The following is a 24661-nucleotide window of genomic DNA, read 5'->3' as shown; positions in this document are numbered from 1 at the left end:
TAATAAATATTTATATTAAATATTAACATAATAGTAATTAGATGTTTGATAATAATTAGAAAAGTAAGATAATATTTAGAAAAAAGTAGCTTTTAGCTAATTTTATTCGAACATTTGATTGAAATTATTTCATCAAAACTTGAGTAATTATCTAGATTTGAACATTTGATTATTGTTACCAGACTTCTTTTCAATATATTATATAATTAACACGTAATAATTATCTTCATATGTTGATATTGATGTCTTCATCAATCAAATTACAAATTAAATGAAAAAACTAAAAATATTTTTCCGACACAGATTCGTATTACGCACAAAAATCAAGTACCGATGTTGATGGCACCACCGCCAGATAAGAGCAAGGGCTTCTTCCGATTCTTAAAGAGATGAATGCAGCAACTTTACACTTTTACCGAAGGAGGATGGATATTATCGAGTGAAAAGATCAATTCTGTCTTCACCCAGTCTTTGTCATTGTCTGGCACGTTTTCCTCTTTATTACGGCGGAAATGTATCGGTTCCATCGTATATAGTCGCAGCTTCGATACACGTCTAAACGCGAAGAACATGAGCGTCAACGCGCCTTAGGTATTCTTGTGTACAGTATTTTTCAAAATAAACGAAATTTTATGTCCTAGTCTTAGATCACGCCAAGCGGTAGGCTCGATCATCTTAAGCCTTTTTAACATTAGAAATTTTCAATCCATTCGTTTGTCCTTAACTGGTAAAATATGGACATCAAACAGAAAGATATCAAATTATCAATTCTCCATGTGTGATACGTACATAATAATTCTGTTGCTAAAGCTTAATATCATCTTTCAGCCAGGAACTCAATAGATTTAATTTACGAATTTATTTCAATTAAAGTATCTTTCAAATTTATCAAAGACGTCTTTCCAGTTAAGGGTCAAATTATCTCGCACAAGTATCAGTCGCACAGCGAATGCTTTCACGTTGCGAGTTTTGAGTCTACCGCTTATTACATGTGCAGCTCGACCGGCGCATGTAATTTACGCAGCAAATAGACGATATATTAACACGGCGAGTATTATGCGGCATCGTGCAAATGAGAGTGGAGTTGAAATTATTTCAACTTAATGTGGATGTGAATACGATTCTTTCACGATCTATCGCCGAATAATTAGCGTCTCTAGTGTAGAAGGATGGACAAAGCAGATGGACTGGACTGGTCGACATTTTCGCTTGATACGTGATATATTCCTAATTCTGGTTCTCCTTTGCACGAATCCGTCCGTCAAACACGAGTTACATACCTTCCTCAATTAACTCTATAGATTTTTTGTACCAAGGCTTAGCCGTAAACGCTTAATAAGGCATAAATCATGACTTATTTATTTATTTATCTGTATGATGTATTTATTTATTTATTTTTCGCGTACCTTATAAGTCACAACAATGTGCATTATATCATAAGCATATCAAATGCGATTGCGTAGCATGTTGTAATATTTAGTATAATATTCGCGATTATAATATTTGATTAAATATTTATTATCACGAAATGATGACGTCACTGTATATAATTTAACTGAATATTATTTAACCATCGCGAATTATAACCGAATAGCGAATATACAATCTGCGTTTATATTATTTTGAATATTGTTTTTGATAATTGTATATAATTATTATACTTTTTTACATTCTCACACTTCACATTCATGTCTTTACACTCTTCGTGCCCATAAAGAATTATACTGAATTTCTCTTGTATATTCATTAATATACGTTGTCTTATTACGTGTATAAAACCGATATTCTACCTATATTATTAATAATCTTACGCTGATCTGATTAACGCGTTTCTCTTCTTCTCTCTGCTATTGTTATTCCAATTTAAACTTTCTACATCTGACGATCGATTCAATATTCATTTTCTTAAGATTTTCCGTAAATGTAAGGAAGAAAATAGCTCTCTAATATAACCATTAAATGTATCGTCTATTAAATCATAGATTCTATATTTCCGTGCATTTGTTAGACACATTTTGTTAGTACGATACAAAATCTATATCAATTTTAAATCTAATTGTAGTGAAATGAAATTATGTTTTTGTAATTATATATATACACACACGCGCGCGCGCGCGCACACACACACACACACACGCACGCATGCACACACACACACACACACACACACACACACACACACACACACACACACACACACACACACACACACACATATACACACACGCAGCCAAAGAAATAATATATACAATACAATTTAAAATCCCGCAGGGACCATCTCGATATATAAATGATAAAGATTTTAAATTTTCATATCTTCGTGCAGACTTCGAGATTTTAATCTTTTGTAATATTTAAATCGTCATTTTTCGCGACATCTCTCGCGGCTATTTAGATTTTACTTGCGTCAAATGTACGCGGAATAAATTGAAGAACAACGCGTGATTGACAATTAATTGATTCTAGAGCAACAAGTATTATAAGTGGAAGTTTTACATAGCATAGTTTACATTTATAATAATTCAAAGTACAATATTTAATTACACCTTCACTAGGTAGATGGTTTAGCTTACTCTCCACTCACTGATCACTCATGATCGTCATTGTTTTTGTATCGCAATTGCGCATATGATTTATGTGACGATTAACGCGGTCGATTAGTCGCTAGATAAATCGAAATACTACGCTTATAAACAAAAACTTGTAATCGATAAAGGAAAATGTTTTAATTTTCAAATCATTACCTACTAGCGAGCGAACTCTTAGAAAAATGAAAAACGACGAGAGTGAAAAAAATCGCCGCGGGGACATACAGGAGTCTATCCTTGCGGTTCTACGTCCCTTCGATCTGTGAATACTAACGGCACAATAACGATGATATTGTTTTTCTATTGGATTGGCGCAGTGTCTCAGTGTGCTTTGTCATTGTGTAACATTATATATGATACGAAAAGACCCAAAAATTACTCGTTATACGGCAGTACGGGAAAATGTAAGACATTCGCCACGAGAACCTATTGGAAATTTGAGGGCACAGCTTTACGACGACGATTGCTAATACTTGAGATAAAAGTCAGAAGGTAAAAACCATACTGTGTACTAACAATATTCCAAGAAGGACCTCGCCAAGTCTCTGGAACATTGTAGCGATTTCGTCGTAAAGAATGCGATTGTGAAACGTGAATCGGATGTAAAATTAGAATTTTATTAAATTAAGATTTGATTAAATAAGGATTGCTATAATCTCTGCATATTGTCTTGGCACAGAATAAAAATGAATGAACTTCTCAATATGCAGAAAAAATACAAGTGATAAACATATTATACAATATTATACCATAATGACAAGGACGAAATTGACGTAGTTATGCAGATTATTTAACAGAATTACGTGCAGATAATTGTTACAAATAAGATCAGAATAAAAATTTGTTGCCGACATAACACGTTTAAACTAATAAGAAATGAATTAATAAGAAATTTCAAATAAGTTTTATTGTTTAACAAGAAATTCTTTATCTTTCTCGTTTTTTATCTTTTTCAAATAATAGAATCTTCTTTGTGGATTCTTATAAAAATAGACAAAGTTTTGGTAGAAATTTATTTTGTAAAATTATGAATTATCTTCATTTATTTGGCTCATAAATCTCTTTAAATTTTTATATTTCTCTATTGTAGAGAGCAATTAATGCAAATAGTTTCAAATTACTTAATCTCTTCGTCTAAATTAAAAATTCAATTTTACAAAACGAATTCCTATAATTCTTTAATCGCTTAATTCTCGCGTAATGAAAAAACAACTCATTACTTTTGGAAAAATGTCATTGTAAATAATTAAAAAATTATTCGAATCTAATAATCTTTCCTTACATGGAAATAAGGACGTTTTAAATTCTACATTGTTAATAATTATACAAAAATTGAATATTATTAGAGATACCATTACACCGATTCACTTTTCCCCCTTCGCTTTCGATGAACATACGTGATCCAAAACAATGTTTGGCATACAGAACGTACTTGTTAAGCGCTACTTAATTGTGGAGCAACATTAGCTGAATTTACTGCCATCTTTTTTTGGGTCTACGTACGTTTGAGCACTACTGCCATTTTCCAAAGGATAGACACATATGCGAATGAAAAGCCTGTCTATAGTGTAATATAACATAAGAAATAAAATGTAAATTTATCGCAAATTTATTTCCCTCTTATCAACAAATTCTCAAATCTTCCAGAATTTCAAATCGATTGTATAATGTATTTATGTTTCAGTTAATTTCAAAGCGACGTAGTTTTATAGTTGAATAAAAAGTGGGACGAAATATCCAATATGCAATGCAAATGTTTTACGTGAGCAACACGTATAAACAAAATTAGCCTTTTAGTTGCGTCTGAAGCTTAATATATAGACTCTCAATTCGATACATCTTTTTTATACATTTAAAATTATACTCACTCGGCTGCAGTTTCGTCGCGCCGCACAAAGAACTATTTCTCCTATCATTACGCCAATTATCTGAAATAAACAGCAAAACCTTTTTAAAGTATGAAAAAAGACATTGAATTTATAATAATCCATAATCGCTATATCAAGCAAAAAGAAATATCTCTTTCTGTGACGAAAATCGCATTAAAATCGTGTTCGACAACGATGTTATCCGCGCGCGCTACTTGTATATCCGCCATTACGCGTCTCGATTGTCGCAATGATTTCAAATTTTAAACGCGCGAACTTCGTCGACGCTTAGGGGGGGGGGAAAGAAGGAGATAAAGTCCTTATAGAGAGTCGCGTCAATCTTGTACAAATTTTCATTGACTTTGAAGTAAAATGGCGGAACCAATCATCGATGCTATTATATCCTCACTTTGAGTATCGCGAACACTGGTGATTTAGATTTTAAAAATTGTGAGAGTAGAATTTATGTTAAATTATATAATATTGATAAGTAGAATTTATGTTAAATTAAATTAAATTAATAAAATAACATTTTCATTTAACAATACTTTTATTTTACAATAAAATGTCTTGCCATCGTCAAACTGTTATATACTGATAATTTTAAACGCTCATTTTGATAATTATATGATTGACAAAATTAGAATGTTGTGTAGAATTACTTTCAACGCTTTTCTACCATATAATATCTATATTTTTTATATAATTTTATATAATTCGAAATTTTATATAATTTTATATAATTTTATATAATTCGAAACCTTTATAATAATATATAGGCTTACCTATTTATAATTTTGATACACCTAAAATAATTTCATCATATTATTAATCAAAGTTTCCACCATAACTTTACGCTCTACGTTCGGCAATGCAAATCTGAGATGTCGGAGTGCTCTTACATTATAGCATATGTCATGTGCACTGTAGAAAAAAAGCAACTAGTCGATCTAGAGTCCTTCTCTAAAGGCAATTCTACATTAGACGCAAGCCGATCGCAAGTTTGTTGCAACAGCCAATCTGAAGCGTTGATTTCAAAATGCAAGTTTGTTGCAACAGCCAATCTGAAACTTGTATTTTGAAATCAACGCTTCAGATTGGCTGTCGCAAAATTTGCGATCGGCTTGCAATTAATGTAGAACCGGCTTAAAAATCCACGATGCTAGAAATCGGTCCGAGACCTCAGATGAAGAAAGAATTGATCAATCGTAATGGTCATGTGACCAAATTATTCAAATGTGATTTGTTAATGTTTTCTCTGTCCAAGATCTTGGACCGATTTCTAGCTTCGTGGATATCGGGGCTTAATAGAGTCCCGGTTAGACACCATTTTATTTCAGATTGACGCGACTGTCCGAAATCTCGAACAGAGAAAAAATTAATAAATTTGAACAATTTGATCACATGACCATTGCGATTGGTCAATTCTTTCTTCATCTCGGACCGATTTCTAGGACTATGAACACAAGGCTTTATAGAGACTTTAGAGAGGAATGGGTGGGGGGCTGTTGAATGCAAATTAAGGCTCTCCTGCGCAATAGAAAGAATAAAGAATTTCGGAATAAAGAATAAACAATTTTGGGTACGATCCACTTGATGCTACGAATGCTTCGAAGCATTTTTTGATTGGTCAGTTAATAAAATTCTTTCTTCCGATTGGTTATTTAAAAATTTTAAAGTATTTGTAACGTCAAATGGACAGCGATCCTTTAACCCTATCAGAATACACAAGCCTGGTTGTTCCACCTTTTGGTAAATTTTACTTATTAGATAATTCTGGCAATCCGCGCATGTGATTGGATAATCTTGCTACTTACCCAGGTAAAATTTATCAAAAGTTGGAATAACCGGCCCACAGTTTCTTAAAAGAAATCATCCCATTATTCATGGATCCGTCAAAATAAGACATTTCTAGTGCCTTAAAACATCGAGATGGCTTCTCTCTTCAAATTTCTCTGCAGTCACTCATATGATGCTTGAGTTTTTTCACTGAATCAACCAATTAAATTCTGTGTGGAGCCATCAACGATCAATCGGACGGGCACTCGAGTGAGTGAATGGCACTAACTGAATTCGAGTAGCTGATAAAGTATTTTTAAGATCCACTTAAAATCATTTCAGTAATAAAAATTCACATAATCAAAATTGACGCTTGATATTCTTTAATTTTGATCATGTGATCCTTTTTCTCGTTAAAATGATTGGTTTGGGCTCGAAAAATGTATCTATGCTATAATAGAAATTGCTCGCATTAGCATCCACTTTGTAGATATAGGCTGTGTTCCAAAATTCACTGTCAGTGCTGAAAATGTATAGTACATGTAACGCAGCCTGTAGATTTTCAGCGCTGGCAATGAATTTTGGAATACAGCCGTAGTTATACAAGTGGGTGTCTGGATGATGGCCGCCTGACGTTTCACTTTCGTTGAAATATACCGAGTTGGTTTGGCGTGTGCGTTGGTGCTTACCCGAGATCGCGGTGAATCGATGCCGGTGATGAGCACTCAGCTGCTCGACTGATCCATTTAATTCTGAACGAGTGGTACGGCGAGAAATAACGGCATTTATGCCCGAGAGGTGAGAGAGATTGATCTCGTAATGCATGGGGGCAGGTCAGCGGCATCGCCGGCTGGGGTTAGGAATCGTCAACCCGGGTCGTGCAAATCCGTAAATTCATTTGTTTTATAGGAACACAGCCGACGGTATGAGTAAGTCCGGGGAGGACAACCTAAGGCATCTGAACTTCCAGCAGACTGTGTAAGTTTCTTCGAGAGATCTTTTAGAGTTTTTGAGTTTTTAGAACTTTTAGGACCATGGTATGAAGTCTTATGTTTCTAACTGTGACAAAAATAAAAATATTGTAATTACCACTTTTCATTAAACTCGAGAAGACAAGTAGTTAAAACAGAGCAACTAAAAAATAGATGACTTTTAATATTTATTAAATTGCAAAAATATGATACCAATATATATGGATCAAATAACATAAATAATATGTTTTATTTTTACATACTATATAACTAAAATAAATTAAACAAATTGCTTGTGTTTCTAAAATTTATTTATGAATTGATGTTAAATATTCTTTTATCTATTTTAATAAGTAATACTTTTACTTTCGACTCGTCCTATGTTTTTGATATATGAGAGTTTAAGGTATATTGATTAATATATTTCGATAAAATATCGTGGTTATGCTTCTAGGTTAATCATAAGCTATGTTTACATCGTGCACTTATTAGGCTTATAAAATAAGTGTTTATCTTATAAGTTAAATAAAAACATCCATTGTATAAATCACTAATTTAATTAAGTGCATGGTATAAACGTAACCATAATCTATTTTTATTTCAAGATCACCTTAAATAATACCTTAAGTAATACCTTGAGATGTTAATATAGTTTTGTGATTGGTTTATGACATTTTAAGATTTTACTTAAAATAATCTTAAATATAAAAACCTAACTATGAATACTGGCTTTAGATAAGTTTCTTTAAGACTTAACTAGTATTCATAGTTTTTTTGACCTTATTTTAATACTTAAATAGTGTCTCAAAATGCTAATACAGCTTGATGAATGTATTTATATTCTGCTCTTATTAGAAGATCATTTTAAATAATGTCTTAAAATACAATATGGCTCTCTGATTAATTCATGACATCTTAGACTTAAGATAGTCTTAAATATAAGAATTGACTGTGAATACTAGATTGATATAACATTTTTAAAAATATATTTAAGGTGATCTTAAATAAGAATCATAAATATCAACTTGAAAAAAGTCTCTATTCAAACATGCTTAGCATTTCTTTATATACTTTGTATTGCTTATTTGATATTTCTTTCTTTTTTATATATATTAACAATAAGGAAAGAAGATATAAATAACATATAAATTTTAATTTGTATGAAGATTTTGATATGTAGCATTCTATTTCTACAGAGAGTTTAGTGGACAGGAGGATCAACATTCAGTTGGATTATGTAGCACAAATGTGACCATTATCCCTTCCCCTGGTGATCATAACCATGGTAGTTCTAAGGTGAAGTTGAAAAATATTGTTGACTTCACATGGGATCACCATCTTTACACAGGCCAGTTGTTGGCTGTTCATGTATCTGGAAAATATTTAGCTTATGGTTTAAAAGGTAATTTTTGTTAAGATTGAAGTTTGTTGTTTGCAATGGTTTTTTTTGCAAATTGAAATGCTTTATACAATGTTTCAATAAAAAAGTTGATTTTATTTAATTAATTATACAACATATATCTATAGAAGCTGTTCAAATTATCATACTTCTATTTAGATAAATTTTCCATCCTTTTAGTTGGTACCGGTGGTGGGGTAGTCCGTGTTGTATACAAGGATTTAGAACATAGATCTCTACTGCGAGGAATGCGTGGTGTTATTCAAGATCTTGCATTTGCTCATGTTGCTAATGCAATTCTTGCGTGTATCGATTATACAGGATCACTTTTTATACACACAATTGAACCTACACCGTCTGAATTATTATGTAGTTTAGTATTACAAGTAGACGCAGAAGATGTTTCTCCAACTAGTCACAGAGTGATCTGGTGCCCATACATCCCGGAGGAAGATGCTTCTGACGGAGATGAAGTATCAAAATTATTAGTCCTAACACGTGGTTCCAAGGTTGAATTGTGGTCGGTTGCAACAATAGCATCAAACTTTAGATCAGTAGAGGTAATGTAATATATAAACATATTCCATAATTTTTATTACATATGAAACATATACGATAAATAATTCTCAATTTCTTTTCTAAATAAGGCAACAGATCCAGGTGTTAAAGAAAGTGGTGGTATGATGGAAATTAATCAGCACTCGGGAAGTATTGTTGAAGTAGCCCTTAGTCCAGACGGCACTGCATTGGCAACGGCTAGTACAGATGGAGAAGTAAAATTCTTTCAAGTCTTCCTTCATAGTAATTCTCATAATGGCAACCCGCAACCACGTTGTTTACATCAATGGAGGCCACACGGAGGACGGCCCATTTCCTGCCTGTTTTTCCTTGATGATCATAAAAATTATCAACCTGAGTGAGTATTTTGAAAATACCATTGTATGTATATTTTTATTCGATAAATTGAATATAATTAAAGGAAATATTTATTTTTCAGTGTTCAATTTTGGAGATTTGCTGTGACGGGGTGTGACAATAATTCAGAACTAAAAGTATGGTCGTGCGAAATGTGGACTTGTTTACAAACAATCAAATTTGCTCCAAATCCTTCCACGGGCAAAATACCGGTACTAAAAGCAGGCTTAGATCTTGGTGCTGGATATCTGTTTCTATCAGACATATATAATAAAATTTTATATATATTAAGTCTTACGAAAGATAAAAATGAAGCGTTAGCTTGCATAAGCACGGTATCAGAGTTTCTCCTGCCATATCCAATTCTAAGTTTCGGAATTGTCGATGCTGATCAACGTAAAATACGGTCAACTGGCGAATCATTAGAAGATCTATGTGAAGAAATTGAAGAGAATGAGGAACAACTTGTTATTTACATGTATCTAGTCCAACCAAAGTCACTACAAGAATGTCACATTGCTTTTAAACCTGCCTCACAAGCAAGTAGCAATTATCTTATAGATACACTTGCTCATGATACACTGGAATATTCTGAAGATATGCCAGATATGGGAACTGTTACTCACAACGGTATGTCCGGAGAAAATTGTGAGGGAGAACGATCTTTATCTTCAGCAATTGAAACAACAATTAATCATAATACTGGTGGCTTAAACTTAATGACGCCTGATGCATTCAGTTCACCTGCAAAAAAAGATAACAACGAATTAGAGTCTAATCCAGGAAGTCCAGATTTGAGAAAAGTCTTATCAAGTAGTCCTCTTGCACAGGCGGTGCAAGCTTTGAATGCATCTGACCCACCATTAGTAAAAAATGATATAGAAGAGCAAGCTCCTGCAAGTTGTGGAAGCAGTCCATCTAGAGAAGTAAGAGAAATCTTATCTCTTACTAAACCAGATGAAGAAACTGATATCGACGGCAAACCGGAAATAAAATCGAATGCCGATGAAGATTGGTCTAATATCCCGATGGTCTTGCTTAAAGATGTTAGTGTGCATGCAATGCAAGAGTCTGAAGAATTTCCCGAAGATGAAAATAATATGCAAAGGCAAAAGACAAAAGAACCGAAGACGTCGTCCCTTCCTACCGATGATCCTGGATTATCATGGCGAACAAACAACGATGTTGAATTAAACAATAAGTTGAAATCTATTTTAGATATAATTCAGGATCAGTGTCAAGAATTAAAAGAGTTACGTACAGAGGTTACTAGATTACGGCAAGAATCACCAGTATCCACGCGAATAGAATCGGCATTGGCGAGAATGTCTCAGCAACAAAATGCGAACTTGGAACAAACTCTATATGATCAAATGACTCGTCAACATGAATTTCTAAATACATTTGAAACAACAATCAAAGATAAGATTGAAAGTACCTTACCGTGTATAGTTGAAGAAACAGTAAAGCCTTTGAAGCATCAAATGAGACTAGACGCAAATCAAATGGACGAACTCTTCCAGAAGAACATAAGTGAATTGATAAATAGTTCACATGTAAAAGATACCTTAGCTTTGACAGCTGCAAATGCAGCAAAACCAGCTTTGGATGTTGCTTTTAAAGAAGCATTTACAACTGTCCTCTTACCTAATATGGAAAAGGTTTGCCAAATTATGTTTAAACAAATCCAAGACGTCTTCATTAAAGGTACTCGCGAATGTAAGTTATTCCATTAATATGAGGACAATTAAATATTTACTTCAATGTACTATGTAACATTTTTTTTTTTAGATTTACAACATATCGATGCAGTTATCGATAAACAGAATCAACGTCATAATGAGCAATTAAGCGAAACATTATCAACATTGGTACGCGAAGAGATACAAACTGAATTGAATAGAATTTTAACGACAATGCAAGATAGTACTATACGAGTAGTTCGTGATTCTATACGAGAAAATCTAAATCAGCAACTTACAGAAATTTCTACTGCACGGTAAGGATAAATCTGAAATTTAACATTAAAAGTACTATCATGAAGATATTATTAAAACACTTTATTCTTGAAACCTAGATCAAGAGCTACAACCCCTGCTATACCTGTAACCGCTGTAGCTGATGCTCAATCACGTGTTATGTCTCTTCTTCAAAGAGGTCAACTAAACGCTGCTTTTCAACAAGCTTTGAGTGCAAGTGATTTGGGATTGGTAGTACTAGTGTGTGAAAAAACAGAACCTTCAAGGGTATTTTCGTGTACAGCACAAGGTTCACGATGCATTTTGCAGCAACCCGTGATTCTTTCTCTCGTACAACAATTATCTGCTGATTTAGGACATCGTACAGAATTGAAACACAGGTATTTATTATTTCATAATTTAATATAAATCATGAAAAAGATATTGTATAACACACATTTGTAAATATTATAAAATATTTTAAGTATATATTTTTTAAATAAAAATACTTCTTTTTAGGTGGCTGGAAGAAGCAATATTGAATTTAGATCCAAGTGATCCCGTAACACGAGAACATATGGGCACAGTGCTAATGACTCTACAAAATCAATTGGCTACATTTGTAGCAAGTAATCCGAATCATCGATCGACGAGCCGCATGAAAATGCTCGCTATGGCTACACGTGCATTATTAAGTCAACATCCTTGACCATCACGTTTGTGAGATTATTCAAATACATGATATAAGATTTTTTATGTTCTGTTTAAAGACTACTTTTGTCTAAAAGCAATATTAACAAAAGTCATGTTTAAGACTGTGTGGTAGTAATTTTCATATAGAATATACAGATACAGATGTATGCGAAGCCATTACCATTCACACTACTTTAACAAACATTTAGATTCAGTTTAGTTCTATTTAACAGATACACACATGTATTTAATACGTCGTAAATTTTCATTTATTTTTTATGAGCTTAAATGCTTTAATAAAACTTTTTAAATAGTTTTTACATAAGCTATATTTAAAAAATAAAATAAAAAATAAATTGAAATTTAAAAAACTGTAAGTTGAGCACAATGTTAACGATATAGATTAGTATTAGAAAATGGTCAGTGCTAAGTCTAAAAGAAAATAATTTTTTAATTTCATACTGTTAAGTTCTGCATGAACAATGTTACATTCTACATGTGTGATTACTAAAAATAAATTTCACTTATAAGTTGATAGTAAAAATTACAAATATTTCTTCAAATTTTATAATCTCAACATAGTGCATGCATTTCATAATATATATTTAATCATACTTGTATGAAAAAATGCGTCTGTAAAAATTTTATTAAAACTAACTTTAAAAGGTTTTGTCTTAATAATTGTTTAGAAATATAATTTTTTGACCGAAAAAAAGATTCTATTTTTGTGACTAGCAATTTGTGAACTAGAAAAGGTCTATATTGGAATAAATAAAAATAAATGTCATGATAATTGTAATATTCAACTGAATAAGATAAATGTGGAATTGTTTTACTTATATATGATTTATATGATTGAGTTCAAATATTTGTATCTAATAGAAAGAGATTATGTTATTTAATTACATAGTGGTAGATCAATTTGTAAGCTGTTTAAGAAGCGTAAAAGCTATGAGATCTTGATATGCAAAAAATCATCATATCAAGGTCGCATTTTGAAAGCTTCAGCTTTTTTAATTTAAAATTTTTTATATTAAATTCTCGTTTTTCGTTGCATATATGTGTGTGTGTGTATATATATATAAAATTATGTTATATATTATATGTGTTTTATATGTCATTATATGTCATATTATACATATAATATTTCATATATGTATAAATTTTTTTTAAAGAAAAAAATAGTAACTCTCTGAAAATATAGATCTACCACTACTCAATTATAATGATCTAATAAATGTATACTATGATAATATAGTATTAAATATTGTCTGGAAGTTCTTAAACAGAGATTGTAAATAATATTGTATCACCTACATCGAAAAGATTATTTTCCAACATTTCTATAATTTATATACACACACACACACACACACACACATACATACACATACATACACACATACACACACACACACATAACATATATATACATATATATGGAAATTCCTAATTCCAGATTCATGTGTTCAACTGTATGTTAAGATCTAAGACAATGACATTATACAACATTATTTAATATCATATTAAAAGATTAATATACATTTTTTTCTGAAATGAAGACTTTTTGTTATTTCTTTTTCTTAATATTTATTTCATATTTAAATAATATCAAATATAATTGAAAAATACCGCGCGTCGCTATTTTTTTTTGACGAAATCAAACACTATAAATTATTTATATTAAATAAGAATCTTTTCGGTTATTTATAACAAAATTTTATTAATACAAAATTGAAGAATTATGAAAGATTTTTCTATGAAAACTAAACATTTCAGGTTTAAAATGCTCATAAAAGCCAACACACATAAGGAAATTTTAATCGTAATCTTAAGCCAATCAATCATAATCAAAATTATGATCTCAGAATACACAGCTGTGAGAGTGTTTGTATTGGTCGATATATTTATAGTCTTATAGTTACAATTAAAATTTATTTATGTGTGGTGACCTTAAAAAATATGTCTATTTAAATCTTATCATAAAAGTATATACAGGGTGTTTTTTCTGAAGACCACCCATCATACAGCGCTGTCCCTGATAAAAAACTGAGTTGATGAAGTCCTCTACAATTTTCGCAATGTTGATGAAATATTAATTTCTAAAGATTGCAGAATAAGCTCATATTCAGCTGCTCAATCATTAACTATTACAAAAATTGCAAAATGTTAGAGGACTTTTTTGATAAAAAACTAAAAAACAGTTTTTTATCAGAAATAATATCATATGATGGAGGGATTTAAGAAACCCTATGTGTGTGTGTGTGTGTGTGTATACATACATGTGTGTGCGTACGTGTATGTATACTTAGTAATGTTTTTCAATATAATTATTTTTTCAAGTCAATAAGATGTTGAATGAAAAAAGCATTTTATTTTCCCAGTTTTTAATTTTTTAACGATTTTATTTTTTATATGTTGTATTCACAGAATACATGTTCAAAATTTGCACGATTCACATGCGTACAATTTTATGTACTATGTTTATTCTTCAATTCTGCTAGTAAAGCCTCTTTAATGTGTGGCGCTATTTTAATTTTTCTTCTTCTGACCTTGCCAGACTTTACACCATTTTTCTTCAATATTGTTTCGGGTTTTTTCTTTTTTTTTAAACAACTCAACGGATTTGGTCCTCCTTTTTTCTTTTTCTTTTTCAATTTAGTTTCTTTCTCTTCTAGTCCTGCTTGTTTTCGCAATATTTTTATATTTTCTTTTTCCCATGTAGACATACCTAAACCTTTCTGCATAGCTTCAGCATGTTTACGGCTCGCCTCTGAAGGAGAAGCTAGTGTGGGTACTTTTCCATGTAAATAAACTAATGGAACTCCCGGAATTATCCTCAATTTATCCTGAAGTTCACGATCTTGCGTTGCAACAATGTATCTATAAAAAATATAGTTTTATTTTAAAAACATTTTTCCTAATACATGATCTTGATATGTTAAATCATTTATTTATTAGTATTGTATATTTGAGGAAGTACATATACTCAAAGTGACGAAAATATTATGAAATAATCTTTTATATGTTAGCATATGTAAAATAAAATAATCTTTAAAAATGTGATAAAAATTCATCAAAAAATATTTCTTATTCCAAATAAACAGTTTAGCCTATGGTTCCCATTTCTCTGGATTTTGACCAGAAACTCTGTCTTTTTGACCAAATCTCTGGCTAACCGATTAAAATTTTAGTGACTTCTTTTTAAGTAAAACACATCGATTTTCCTCTGAGTTTTTAAAAGATATTTTCTGCTAGAGTGTGTGATCTGATCTTGTTTTTAAAGAACATTCTACAAAACAATTCCAATTTTAATTTAATTTTTGCCAATTTAAATTTTGCCAATCAGAATTAGTTATCAATCTCTGGATACTGAAATTCTTACTGGAACACTAGTTGAAAAATGACAATCATATTTATAACATTTAGCATAACTTTCTTATTTTCTCATTGCTGCATTTTGAATGACAAATATTCTAAAGTCAATTTCTTAATTCTAATTGTTTCAGCAAAGATATATAGAACACAACTAAATTTATTATCTATATTGATTGTAATAAACAAAAATATCTACTTAATAAACATGTATGTTTAGCTTACAAAAATCATATTTTTTAAATTTAAATAAAATTTAAACTTGTAATTTTCAAAGAAATGTTAGAAAATGTCTTAAAAGAATATCAAAATTGAAAATCATTTTTTAATTCTTATATTTCTTAAATTTTTGATATTTTAATCTTTTCTGAAAATTTTAAGTTTAAATTTATTGAAAGTAAAAAAAAATATAATACAAGAAGTTTAATCCAATTAAAATCAACACTAGGTGACTGTAAAATTTTTTATATTAATAATTATGAACAGATGTTTTGACACTCGCTTTGAGTCCTCTTCAATATATTTATATCAATTTACAAAATAATGATCTTGCAATATAAAAGCTAATATACTGTTACGCTTATACAAAAATGTCCATACCAGTGAAGAAGTAATCAAAGATGTAAACAAAAAAAGTCCATGAGTAAAATATAATAAAGATATAATAAAGCAAAAACTCTTGGTACATATGTTTAACCTTCCAATATATTCATATGTACATACCTTGCACTATTATCTTTTCCTATCATAGATAAAAAACATTTTGAACCATTTATTGATTTCTTTTCATGTCCACATCTGTGTATAACGTACTGTTTCACAATTTGTGTAGCACCGTTAACTGCTGGAGAGAATATACCAAGTTTCTCAGTTTCTGAGATGATGCATGCTGTTGTTAGCAACTTAGTTTCAGACTGGAAGTACTTTGCAAGTTGCTCTTGTATGTTAAATTTGTTCTAAGAAATAATAAGGCACATATATATGATGGATGAAATAAATTAAACATTAAATAAAAAATTTATGAAATCTAAATGATAAACAGAAACAACGCGTGTACAGCTAACCTGTAATGCTGCAAATGCAAATGTACCATCAACAAGGACTTGAAAAGGTTGATGAAATTTATAATTATTCACATAAAATCCAAGAGTTTTCCGGGCTTTTTTCACTCGCAAAGTCTTCATTTTAAAAAGATAACTTTAATTAAACTTTTTCCAGAGATTGAACTTTTGAGCTAATCTAATAATTTTTTCATGTTTATTCGCTTTATTGGACTAGAATTCACTAGAATATAGTATCGCCAACATAGCAGACCTCTTTTCTCTTTGTCCCTATATATACGTATACGTTTAATATTTTCATGATTAATAAAAACATGACATCTTTTTATTTATTTTTTTATTTCAAAATACATTTTTATTATAATATCTTATTTAAAAATTTTTTAAATTTTCTACATTTATGTAAATTCTGTATTCTGTATCTACATTTTCCTTATTATCTTTCTGTATTATGTTTTCAGTTTTCTTTGGAAATATATTTTTTTATATTCTTATTTATTTTATATTGTCAGTTACAAGATGATGCATACTGGATTTCAAACCCTACAAATACATATTTTTGAATTCATGTATAATTTAAAAATAACTGTGTATGTAATGTACATTTTATACTTACACTTTCCCAAGCAAAAAAGTGCATGGATGTAAGCTTCTCTAATGGATCAATCATATGAACATTTAAACATTGTGATTGATCAATAAAAGGTCCACGAGAAGCTGCCATTTCAAAAATCGTTTTTTGTGGCATCTCCCAAACCGTTTTATAAAGTAGTTTTAAATCTTCAGGTATCTCCTCAATATTCTGCAAATGAGAGAGAGAGAGAGAGAGAGAGAGAGAGAGAGAGAGAGAGAGAGAGAGAGAGAGAGAGAGCTTATTAATGTTCAATATCTATTTTTAAAAAATATATATTATATATAAATTATTTAATATGCAATCTATTTATAATACAGTTAAATTAAACAATGAATATTTACTTGTATAGATCCGCCATTAAAAATAATTTTATTACACATGTTTTCATTCCAAAAACCTTTCTCGATTAGATCTCGTAGCAAATGTGGTTTAATAATTGAATATTGTTTTGATAATGCATGTATCGTATAAATGTTGCTCATATATGGCTCAACTGACATATTATTTTCCAACATTTGTGCCATAAATGCATCTGACATTTGAGCTATTAACAATGAATTGCGCAATCCATGTTTAGCAATTTTTGCCTTTAAAATATCCCAATCCCATAAATTTGTTGGTTTCACATGCCACATGTCAAACTGGAGGATCTACAAAAGAATTTGCATTTTCAGACGTAAATAACTTTCACAAGAAATCAATAATAAATAACAGAAAATGTTTTTCTTGATTATACTTACACCTTCACTGATAGGACTATCCTTATACGACTCATAAGGACCTTTTTCAATAGCTATTTCGCAACTGGCTTCTAGAGCGCCATAATAGAGAGTCTCAAAAATTTGAATGTTAAGTTCATTAGCTTCTTTGCTTTCAAATGGATATCTCATTAAAATAAATGCATCTGCTAATCCTTGTACACCAATACCTAAAGTTTTAAAAATTTTAAGGAGTTTAAGGAAAGCAATGCATATAGTATGCGAATTAAACGCAAATAGCTTACCAATAGATCTATGTTTATCACATGATAATTTTGCTTCTGGAAGAGGGTAAACATTAACGTCAATCATTTTATCCAAATTATAAGTAACGATTTTCGCTATTTCTTTAAGTTTATAAAAGTCGAAAACTTTCTTAGTAGAATTTACAAACATATTGACAGCGATTGAAGCTGTATTACACATGGCAACTTCATCCGAACTCGAATACTGAACTACTTCGGTAGAGAAACTGCTGCATTTAATTGTGCCTAAATGCTGATGATTTGATTTATAATTACAATGATCTTTAAAAACTATGTATGGCACTCCTGTTTCACATTGTATCTGAATAATGAGAAGCCATAACTCCCTTGCTTTAACTTGTCTTCGAAAACGTCCTTCTTGTTCATATCTAAATAGGAATATACATTCTTTGGAAATTATATAAATTCAATGTCATTTTTTTAATTATATTAGAAATGTATAATCAATTACTTGGTATACAATGTTTCAAATTCATCACCCCAAGCTTCAATTAATCCAGGACATTCATGTGGACACATTAAACTCCATACATCATCATCAAAAACACGTTTCATGAATAAATTTGGAGTCCATAATCCATAATACATGCCTTTTGCCCTCAATTGCTCCTCACCTATAATATAGTTGTTTAAAAAGATATTCACATATCTTTATCAAAACAAAAGAAAATATCAACAAAAAATAATAACCAATACTCCTTTTAAGATCCAAAAACTCAAAAATATCAGAATGCCATGGTTCTAAATATACAGTAATCGGTCCCTCATTTTTGCCATTTTTTGAGACAGTTCCAATAGATGTATCATATGTTTTTAACATAGGCACTAATCCATTTGACACACCTCCTGTACCCCTAATAGGTGTATTCTTTGCTCGAATGCAGTGTACATTGAATCCTATTTCACCATTATAATCACAAAGAACAGTAAATCTTTCTAATGTATCCAATATTCCATCTATGCTATCGCCAGACATTGTCAATAAAAAAGTGCTGTAAAAATATCGTTTACACTTAATATATTACTACATCTAATAAATTTAATTACTCAATAATGAAGATAATAATCATAATAATGATTAATGATAAAGATAATAATCACCTAGCCATTTGTTGTGTAATGGTACATGCGGTATCTATCGTCTGTGCAGCATATATGAAATATTGTTTCGACATAAAATTATATGTTTCAATAACCTTATCAATGTCTTCACCATGAATAGCTACAGCAATTCGCATTAACATGTGCTGTGGTCTTTCAACAACTTTTCCATTCAATTTCAACAGATGATCACTCTCAAGCATTTTAAATGTAGCATAACTATAATTAAAATCTCTATCATATAGTATTGCAGAATTCAATTTGTCTGCATTATTTTGGATAATTTGATAATATTTCTCACTGATTATAGGCAAGTTTTCATTCGTGATCGAGTTTTTTGCATATAAATTAGCTATTACCTCTGAGAGATACAAAATATTAATAAATCTTCAAATATTGATAAATAATGTAATATCGATGATTAATAATATCTCACCACTAAAAACTTTCTTTGTCTCCTTGTGTAGATTGGATATAGCAATTCTAGCTGCTAAGGTTGCATAATCTGGATGTTGATTAATCATAGTCGCTGCAGTTTCAGCTGCCAAATTATCCAATTCACTTGTTGTCACTCCAGAACATAAATTGGTTATAACCCTAAGTGCGATCGCAGACTGTAAGAGAAAAGTACAATAAAAAATAAATACAGTAATGCATTTCTCTTAAACTAACAATTTTTTATAAATTATAATAAACTTGACTTCAGGAAAACATTCATTAATATATAAATTAATGAAAAATTGATATAAAATAAAGTTCCCCTTTTTTTCATCAGTTACAAAGATACATGTGGAAACGCTTACTGGATCTACATAATTCATATCCAGACCGTAACATAGTGCCTCAATTCTTCCAGTTATCTTGTCGAAATGCACAGGCTCTTTACGTCCATCTGACAAATAAAACAAATAAAAAAGACATTGAAAGAGAAAAGATCAACGAAACAAAGATAGTTTCGCGCGAAGATACATCAAATAACGATGTTAAGTGGGAGTGTATTTGTTCAGTTTGATAAATTACCGCGCTTGAGAACGTGCATGATGCTTCTTTGATGACACTCTGGAAGCGTCGCAATTGCAACAATGTATTTTTTTCTCTAATTTCACTTGACGCTATAACAAGCAACCAGCGCGATTAAAAATATTACCTGAGTAATTTACCCGCGAAACGGAAGTGATGAATGAGATTGTCATGTGTACCACAACCAATCGCAGTTTCGTTTCGCGCGAACGTCACTTCCACAGACTTTGTGAAGGATTCTTTCATGCACCCTTTCGAAAAATTCAGATCTCTCACGTTTTAAATACATATATATGTAATACATATATTATATATGTAAATGATTCATGTAGTAGAATTAGAATGCGATAAGCGAAAAAGATATTTACAAAAATCGAGACAAATATAATACTTTTGAGCAATAATGTGCTTTTGATATGTAAAACTTACAAAATTGTACAAGTAGAAAAATTTATTGTATAATTGTTACATAAATAATCATTATCATTTGTATTTTGCAAAAGAAAATGAATAAATATTGAATTATTAATTATTAATGTAATTAATAAAAGTTACCGATGTATAAAAAGAAACGATACATATAATACATAATGTAAATATCTTTATTAATAAGCGGCATTAATGTTAAGAATTACTTACAGACAATACTTGAAAAAATAAAATAAATGAAAGACATAATATTTTATAAAATATATTTATTTATATAAATTTTATAAAATACATTTATTTATAAATTTTAATACAGAAAGTTTTTTCTTGAGAGATTCCTTAAATTTTGGAAGAAATAGGTCATTATATCATAGAACTTTAATACAATACAATCAATAATATATTACAACTAATGATAGTAAACTAATGATAATAAATATTTTCATTATCAAAAATATTTGTTTTTTATAATATATAATTATATATACTTTGTCCGAGTACTTATTCACGATGTCCACATAATTTTTAACTTTTTTTTTTTCTTATACTCATAATATATCTTCTATTTCATCATCGCTACTTGTTTCTAATAATTCATTTATAATAAATAATTTTAGTCTTTCTTTATCCACCATTTTGTAATTTTTTGCAACTTTTTTCTGTAATTTAAATTTTTAAGGTTTTGTAAAGTATTTGTAATGTGAATTTTTAATCGCAGAAATAACAGAACGCAATCTCAATTCTAATCTCTATGATGGCTTGTCGCTAGGCTGGAGTGAACAATGTAAACTAGATCAAAAAATTAATAGTTACAGTATTGAATAAATTAATCTGAAAAGGAAGAATTAAAATCAAATATACAAGTTGAACTTCACAGAAACTTTGAAAAATTAAAGATAATACATAAGCAAGAATTACATTTACTCCAGCCTAGTGGCTGGTAAGTCATCAATTGCAGAAATTGAAATTGCATTCACTACGATAAAATTTGAAATTCATACATACGTACTTTTACTTTACGAAATTCTAAAGAGAAAAGTTTGGTGCCACTTGAGAACAGAATCTCCTCAAACATTAATCTAATCTTGACGAATGTTAAACGTTAGCAACGCTACACTAGGATCGTTCACAGATCTGGAGGTCGATTGTGGATTTTGAAAGGAAGTAAAAAACAAGTTACAAAAGAGAGCAAAGATTATTAGGAATTGACCACCGAGCAAATGAGAATGAAATGAATTAAAATGGATTCAAATTTTCAGAAATATTATTGATTCACGAATGTTAAAATGAATGCTTTTCAATTCTGAATGCATTTTTATTCATTTATAGGAATTGCATGGAGCATCTCTAAGCTTTTCAATCTAAAAATAATATTAGCTTTTTCTGTGCACACAATTGTGAATACTGTTCAATTCAAAATTTTGAATAAGGAAATGCAGTTTTTCAATCCAATTGCATCCAATTGAATCCAATTGAATCCAATTAAATCCAAAAAAAGTATCGCTATTTAAAATATGCATTCGGATAGAAAAAAATTTCAATCCATTTTAATTCATTCTCATTTGCTGGGCAATTAAATTATGAATTTTCTAATGAATTTGCTCACTTTTGTAATTTTCACCTCATTTGAAAATACACAATCGACCTCCTGGGCCCTTTTTCTCGAAAAGTATCGCATAAAAATAGGGAAATACGAAAAAATAGGAAAATATTATAGCATTTCCCTAGATTTTCGTATGCGATACTTTTTAAAGTCTTATAGTCTATTTAAGTCTACGATACTAGAAATCGGTTCGAGACCTTGGATGAAGAAAGAATTGACCAATTGCAAGTCATATGACAAAGTGCGATTTGTTAATTTTTTCTATGTCCGTGAACATCGGACTTAAGAATAAGAGCTGTGTAAACGCTAAAGTAGGGAACACACTCGTGCATAACACATAACACATGAGACATAAGAAATTGAACCAATCAGAGTTCTTTATTTCATAGAAGGAAAAGAACAAAAAATTTTAATTGGTACATTTTCTTATGCATTATGTGTTATGCGTTAAGCCGGTTCTATATCGTAAGGTCGCAAGTTTGTTGCAACAGCCAATCTGAAGCTTGCATTTTGAAATCAATGCTTCATATTGACTGGAGCACAAGAATGTCGTAACACTTATTTAGATTTAAATTGTAGACGTAAATAACGCACAAGCTTTCACGTATGACATATAACTTATTGCCGTGACTATAAAGCCCATTTTACAATGGGCAGTAGTAGTAGTAGTAGTAGTAGATTAAGGAGTAGGCATAGAAGTCAACCAATCACAGTTGAATATGAGAAGAATAATCAACTATAATTAATCGTTTTCTATGCCTATTCTTTAATCCATTATTGCTACTGCCCATTGTAGAATGGGCTTACGAGACAGCAATAAATCAAATATGTTAAATCATACGCCAAAGCTTGTGCGTTACTTACATCTACAACTTAAGTCTCTAAGTAAGTGTTATGACAATTCTCAGACCCTATCACAACAAACTTGATCGGCTTGCAACTAATGTAGAACCGGCTTTACGCAAGAGTTTGTGCCTCCCCGTTATAGCATTGATAACAGGCAGTTGTGACGTAATTATTAATGACACGCTATTATTATGACGTCATGATCGTGTTTGTTAGCGCTATCTGCAGCTCCGCGAACAGTTTCCCAATTAGAATACTGCTTTAGATTACGTAAAAAAATGGAAATAACAGTAAACTTATCCAATCCAGATGCTCAGCCAATAAAATAATTCGTAGAGTATCCAAAGATAAATTTAAGGAAGCCTTAAGTACAAGATCTGACTATAAATACGGGCACTATGCATTATGCGTTATGCAAAAATCTGTGTTGCGGCTTTAAGGGCCATTCCACAAGGCTTGATTATGAATACGAGTATTAGAGAATCAACCAATTAGAATCCTTCCTTTCTTTCTAGTTAACGGAAAAGAAGAGTTTTGATTGATTGATTCTCTTATGCATTATGCATTATGCGTTATGTTTAAATCTGTGCTGCGGCCTTTAAACTCCGTCGATTAACTTCATCACCAGAATAGCTAACAGCAAAACTTAAAAATCTTTCTTTTATTCTTATTAGTAATAGTAAAGAAAAAGTGTTGTGTGGAGATAATGAATAAAACATTGAAATATAATATAATATATTTAACTATTTTCTATAAATTTTCTATAAATACTTATTTTCGAAATTAGATTAGAGATGATGAGTTTTTAGTTTAGCAGTTGGCAATACTGGAAGTTAATCGGCGGATAAAGTAACTGGTGTTGGTGAAACTGGCTTATAATTTTGCAATAAGATGAATTTCAACCGGTTAAAACTCGCCTTATAAATAAGTTTACTGCTATTTCTATTTCCGTTAGAGTACATAGATCTAGGGCCATTTTCACCAAGCTCCGATTAACTTAACGGGCCTAATAACTTTGCAGGATTCCAACTGAAGCTGAGAAAAAATGTGAACTGAAGAGTTAAACATATTTCATAATTATAATTAACTGTAATTTACATACTATATTGAACACAAATATAAGTTATTAACAAACAGCTGTAGAGAGAAACCTTGCTACATAAATTAATATTACAAATCTATATTTATAACTTCTCTCTTTGCATTTTTTCTCCGACATTCAGCTTCAGTTGCAAAGTTATTAGACCTGTTAAGTTAATCGGAGTTTGGTGAGTGTCTCCTGATTGGCTCATTAGCTTAAGATCACATCTTAAAGTTACTGTTACAGAAATTTTGTCTGTGATAGCCTTTTAATTAAGACGCTAATAGTCCCTCTGATTGGTTCATGACTTCTTAAG

The 24661-nt window shown here is 30.6% G+C and overlaps 4 protein-coding genes across 4 annotated transcripts in view; 2 read left to right on the top strand and 2 right to left on the bottom strand.

The window, feature by feature from the left end:
• The window catches only part of LOC108684117 (diacylglycerol kinase 1), a 48781-nt gene extending 47523 nt beyond the window's left edge, over positions 1-1258 (top strand). Inside the window, exon 17 of the mRNA XM_018188216.1 lies at positions 304-1258. Within this exon, the coding sequence (XP_018043705.1) occupies positions 304-393 (90 nt within the window). The 3' untranslated portion in view covers positions 394-1258. The remainder of the gene's footprint in view (positions 1-303) is intronic.
• Positions 1259-6855: 5597 nt separating this feature from the next.
• Positions 6856-12354, top strand: LOC108684116 (enhancer of mRNA-decapping protein 4). Its single transcript, XM_018188215.1, has 9 exons — positions 6856-7033; positions 7145-7213; positions 8403-8608; positions 8786-9165; positions 9253-9521; positions 9603-11239; positions 11312-11519; positions 11598-11879; positions 11998-12354. Exons 1-9 carry the CDS (start codon positions 7023-7025, stop codon positions 12185-12187), a joined length of 3252 nt encoding a protein of 1083 aa, XP_018043704.1. The 5' UTR covers positions 6856-7022; the 3' UTR covers positions 12188-12354.
• A 2206-nt stretch (positions 12355-14560) lies between these two features.
• On the bottom strand, positions 14561-16822 carry LOC108695112 (rRNA-processing protein UTP23 homolog). The gene is made up of 3 exons (XM_018204872.1): positions 16611-16822; positions 16270-16502; positions 14561-15054 (listed from the first exon to the last, which is right to left on the bottom strand). Exons 1-3 carry the CDS (start codon positions 16728-16730, stop codon positions 14643-14645), a joined length of 765 nt encoding a protein of 254 aa, XP_018060361.1. The 5' UTR covers positions 16731-16822; the 3' UTR covers positions 14561-14642.
• Positions 16823-16928: 106 nt separating this feature from the next.
• Positions 16929-20522, bottom strand: LOC108695092 (ribonucleoside-diphosphate reductase large subunit-like). The gene is made up of 11 exons (XM_018204847.1): positions 20387-20522; positions 20170-20258; positions 19803-19980; positions 19367-19727; positions 18956-19257; positions 18717-18879; positions 18245-18633; positions 17982-18169; positions 17583-17891; positions 17224-17409; positions 16929-17150 (listed from the first exon to the last, which is right to left on the bottom strand). Exons 1-11 carry the CDS (start codon positions 20403-20405, stop codon positions 17103-17105), a joined length of 2232 nt encoding a protein of 743 aa, XP_018060336.1. The 5' UTR covers positions 20406-20522; the 3' UTR covers positions 16929-17102.
• Positions 20523-24661: the final 4139 nt, after the last annotated feature.

The sequence above is a fragment of the Atta colombica genome, unplaced genomic scaffold (assembly GCF_001594045.1).
Source record: "Atta colombica isolate Treedump-2 unplaced genomic scaffold, Acol1.0 scaffold126, whole genome shotgun sequence".
Taxonomy (NCBI): domain Eukaryota; kingdom Metazoa; phylum Arthropoda; class Insecta; order Hymenoptera; family Formicidae; genus Atta; species Atta colombica.
The sequence above is the reverse complement of the archived record's forward strand: the minus strand, read 5'-3'. Positions and strand labels throughout refer to the sequence as shown.